This window comes from Cebus imitator, unplaced genomic scaffold (assembly GCF_001604975.1).
Source record: "Cebus imitator isolate Cc_AM_T3 unplaced genomic scaffold, Cebus_imitator-1.0 Scaffold311, whole genome shotgun sequence".
NCBI classification, from domain to species: domain Eukaryota; kingdom Metazoa; phylum Chordata; class Mammalia; order Primates; family Cebidae; genus Cebus; species Cebus imitator.
Window position 1 is genome coordinate 170404 of NW_016107626.1, and position 5118 is coordinate 175521.

The following is a 5118-nucleotide window of genomic DNA, read 5'->3' on the forward strand; positions in this document are numbered from 1 at the left end:
GCATGTTTCTGGCCATCTGGCTCCTGCCTACCTCTCTGGCCTGGCCTCTCTCTCTCTCTCTCTCTGGCCTGCCCTCTCCTTTCCTTTGCTCTCTCTTTCTCTCTCTTTGGCTCGGCCTCCATTTCTCTCTCCCTTTCTCGCTCTCTGGCATGCCCCCCCCTCCCGTTCTCTCTCTCTCTCTCTTCCCCCCCTCAACCCTGACCCCCCTCTCTCTCTCCCTTACTCTCTCTGGCCCGGCCTCTCTCTCTGTCCCACTTAACGCTCTCTCTCCTTTTGATGTCTGTGCTGCAGCCATTTTCTTTACTGTCATTTCTTATTTTCTCCACTGTACCCTATTCTCTTTGTTCTCCAGATTCAAGTCATGAGTCTCAGCTTAAACATAACTTCCTCTAGTCCCAGCTACTCAGGAGGCTGAGGTGGGAGGATCGCTTGAGCCCAGGGGCTCTGCACTGTAGTGCGCTGTGCCGTTGGGTGTCCGCACTAAGTTTGGCATCAATATGGTCCCAGGGGACCACCAGATTGCCTACGGAGGGGTGAACCGGCCCAGGTCAGAAACGGAGCAGGTCAAAACTCCTGTGCTGATCAGTAGTGGGATGGCGCCTGTGAATAACCACTGCACTCCAGCCTGGGCAACATAGCGAGACCCCGTTTCTAATAATAATTTTTAAAAATGTAAACGTACTTTCCCTGTAAAGGACTTCCTTGACCTCCTTCAGAAGTCATTGCATTTTTTTTTTTTTTCCAAACTCACAAAAGCACTTTTTATTTGAGGCAAAGAGGAGTCTTGCTGAGAGGGTTACGGTTCCAAGCGGTCAAAACTCAGTTGTTAGTGGTACCATTTTGACCTGGCAGATTTGACTTCTCTTTGGTCAGAAAAGGGTATTCAGGTTGCACTTTCCCCAGTGGGGCAAAAAGAAGGGCAAAGCAAACTAGAAGAGACTTCTACTCTACTGACAGGCCTCGTCAGATCCGACATCAAGCCAGACATGCTCTCGCTGGTCACTCTATAAGTTGCTGTCCCGCTGCTGAATGACACAGGCTATACTACATTTGCAAGGAAAAAAATGAGGCAGGAAACAGAGGTATAGGTCACTTAGGGATGAGCAGGCATCCATACCTTCAAAACTCTTCATGGAAGGGGTAATCCTTGTGGGAGGTACAGCTCACCAAGGCACAGACTCTCCAGTTCCTGTTGTAGCCAAGTAAGGTGGTCATATCCTGGCTGCTCAGTTCAAAGTCAAAGACCTTAAAGGTCTCAGCAATGCGCTCTGGTGTCACAGACTTGGGGATCACCACCAAGTTCCTCTGCATGGGGAACTCGATCAGCACCTGGGCTGTAGTTTTATTGTGCTTGTCTGCGATCGCCTTGATCCTGGGATCCTCCAGGAGGGAAGGGGCCTCAGGCTTGGCGCAGGGCCTGTCGGGAGAGCCAAGGGGGCTGTAGGCGGTCACCATGTTGCCTTTGGACTGGCAGTACTGGATTAACTTCTCCTGAGTGAGGCACGGGTGGCATTCAATCTGGTTAACTGCAGGCTTATACTTTAAGCCAGGTTTATTTAAGATCCTCTCCACCTGGAGATGGTTGAAGTTGGAGATGCCAATAGCTTTCACCAGCCCTTCATCCACCAGCTCTTCATCCACCAGCTCTTCATCCACCAGCTCTTCATCCACCAGCCCTTCATCCACCAGCTCTTCATCCACCAGCCCTTCATCCACCAGCTCTTCCATGGCCGCCCACGTGTCCAGAATGTTGGTGTCACTGGGAATCACGTTGCCCAACTCATCCAATGGGAAAAATTCCTTCCCAGGCTTAAAGCCAGTTGGCCAGTGAATAAGTTAGAGGTCCAGGCAGTCCAGCTTCAGGTCTCTGAGAGTCTTCAGGCAGGCTCCTTTCACCGGGCCCTTCTCATGGTATGTGCACCACAGCTTGCTGATGATGAAGAGCTCCTCACGCTTCACCACCTGCTCCCTGAGCTTCTCCTGAATGGCTACCCCCACCTCATTCTCAATGTGGTACACGTGGGCACAGTCGATGTGGCGGTACCCAACATCGATGGCCACCTTCACAGCCTCAGTCACCTGGCCTGAAGGGGACTTCCAGGTGCCCAGCCCGAGGATGGGCATCTTGGCGCTGTTGTTGAGCACGAGGTGGCTGGCCATTGCTGCTGCGCTCCCCAGACCCCCGCCTGGAACCTTACAGCATTTGTTTTTAGATCGTTGGAGACAGTTTCTCTTTTCTCTTTTTCTGCCATTAGCACCAGATGAACTGTGTCTCTGATTCAGCTATACCCCAGCACGTGACACCTTGTAGGTACTCAGTAAGTATTTCTTCAATGAATTCAGTGAAACCAACTTTGAATTTTCATAAAAATTCTCCATCAGAATAATTCTTCGTCTTTTTTTTTTTTTTTTTTTTTTGAGAGAGTTTTGCTGTGTCGCCCAGGCTGGAATGCAGTGGTGTGATTGCTTCACTGCAACCTCTGCCTCCCGAGTTCAAGCATTTCTCCTGCCTCAGCCTCCCAAGTAGCTGGGACTACAGATGCTCACCACCACACCCAGTTAATTTTTGTATTTTTAGAAGAGATGGGATTTCACCATGTTGGCTAGGCTAGTCTTAAACTCCTGACCTCAAGTGATCCACCCGCCTCAGCCTCCCAAAGTGCTGGGATTATAGGCGTGAGCCACTGCACCCGGCTGAGAATTCTTAAACAGGAAAATATATTAAATGACTTTAGGAGTATTTATTTTAAGCAATGCAAGCTAATTTGGACAATCTAGAAAAGACTGAAAAAAAAAAAAAAACAGATTCACAATATCTCAGGAGGCAAGGCTTGTAGACCCAATTACTTTCAAATCATTGCAACTTATAGACTGAATGTAATGCTTTCATTACAAGTTGCTTGTTAATCCATTTATTATTAAATGGATTACCCAACCTTTCAGTTGAAGGAGAAGTGACTTAAATAATCCCCAATTCTGTAGGCACAATTAGTTATACATACATTAATTTGTCTGCTTTCAATTCAGGCACTATTTTTTAAAAAATCTAAGAGGAGAGGTAGTAGGAGTTTAACAGCCATCTATTCTTTCCAACATTTTGAGAAAGCAAGTGAAAATGAACCCTGAAACAAGCCAACAGCAGGGGTACTCATTAACTTAATACACTTTAATCTTCTGAATAGAAGCTAGAGCTTGATCCATTGAATCGGAGCTGCAGACTTCCACCTCCAACCACCTGCAAGACATCTCCACATGGGTGTCCTGTTGGCACCTCTAATTCAGCACACCCAATCTGAACTCATTATCATCCCTTGCGGAAACCTGCCCTCCTCTTGGGTTCCCGGTTTCAGCCGTGGGTCATCTGCAGGCACACAAGCTGGGAGTTACAGCAGCATCTTCCCTGCCCCTGCTCCTTGCCCCCAACTCCCACTTGCAAGGCTGTTTTATCCTCTGGACTTGACTCCAACTTCACAGTAGCTAGCTGCAGCTGCTCCTCAGCCTCCTGTTCATACCTCTTAATTTACCATCTCCCCTTCTCACTCCCTTCCGTAGGGTCTCCTCAGCTAGGAGATATGGCTTTGAAAACTCAGATGTGTCCCTTCACATGCTCAGAGCAAGCAAACAAACAAAAAAATCCAAACGTTTCATCCTCCTCATAATGATGCATGGGATATTGGCTGAGCACCTACCATGTGCAAGCTCTCTGCTCAGTGCTTGGCATACCTTATTACATTCAATCCTTAAAGATGGCCCTCAGTTAACACAGACCTAACTCCCTCCTGAGATCTGGCCCTGTCTGCCCTGCCTACCTCATCTACCTTTCTCCTTGGCCTGCCCGGTGCCAGTCTCAGCAGCCTCTCTGTTCCAAGAACACATGGCTGGCCTTTGCCCTGGCAGTTCTGCTCTCTGGAAATGCTCTCGCCTGGGTCTTAGCTTGCTTGGCCCTTTCATCACATGACTCTCAGTTCAAATGTAAGTTTCTCAGCGGCCATCTCTGATCTCCCCAAGAAGGGTCTCTCCTATTATCACAGAAGACTAGCACTGATCACCTCTGTCCTTATTTTATTTGTTTCCCCCTGGCCCCCCTTTCAGCTCCTTCAGTAGAATGAGTAGAATGCAGGCTCTACCAGGGCAAGGATCAGGTCCAATTTGTTCACCACTGAGCTCCAAGGAGCAGCACAGAGTCCAGCACTTAGGGGACATTCAATAAACATTTGTTGAATAAACATATTCCCTGATAAGCCCACCATAAATGCTCACTATTATCAACATTCTGGAGCTCTTTAATACCCTTTCCTTACTGACATGGGCATTACCTTTCTTTTTTTTGTTTATAGACAGGGTCTTACTTTGTCACACAGGCTGAAATGGCACGACCATCGCTTACTGTAACCTCAAGCTCTTGGGCTGAAGCAATCTTCCTGCCTCAGCCTCCCGAGCTGCTAGGACTGCAGGCATGCATCACCATACCTGGCTGAGGGGATGGGGATGTCTCTCTATGTTGCCCAGGTTGGTTTCAAACTCTTGCCTCAGGCAATCCTCCCACCTCAGCCTCCCAGAGTGCTGGGATTACAGGTGTGAGCCACAGCGGTCAGCCATGGGGATTACCTTTGAAAGTATCCAGATCTGATGGCGTTAATCACTCTGCTTAAAATTTTCCACGATTTGGACACAAAGATGGGAACAACAGACCCAGGGGATTCCAAAAGGCAGAAGGTGTGGGCGATGGGGTGGGGGTGAGGGGTGGGGGGTGCGGGTAAAGGTTGAAAAACTGCCTATCTGGTACCACGTTCACTACTTTGGCGAAGGGATTATTAGAAGCATTACGCAACATACCAATGTAACAAACCTGCACATGTACCAAATTAAAAATTAAAAAAACACGCACACCCAACAGCCAGCAAAAACCTTTTCGTGATTATCAGGATGCTGTCATGTTCTTACTCCCTACTTCACACAGGAATCGTCCTGCGGGCTTCACAACAGTGTCACCTGCTCCCTTTGGCAACTACCAGAGAGGTCCTTTCTTCAGAGATTTTTGTGGGCTCTGGACACTTTTGCTTTGTGGGCCTTTCCTCCATTAAAAAAAATTTAAAATGCTACTTTCCACTGCATTTA

At 48.2% G+C, this 5118-nt stretch overlaps 1 protein-coding gene across 1 annotated transcript; it reads right to left on the reverse strand.

Moving 5' to 3' along the window:
* Positions 1-1119: 1119 nt before the first annotated feature.
* Positions 1120-2218, reverse strand: LOC108285922 (aldo-keto reductase family 1 member B1-like). The gene is given in 1 exon segment (XM_037729588.1): positions 1120-2218. A coding segment is annotated over 1 exon segment (1041 nt). The 5' UTR covers positions 2161-2218.
* Between the last annotated feature and the right edge of the window lie 2900 nt (positions 2219-5118).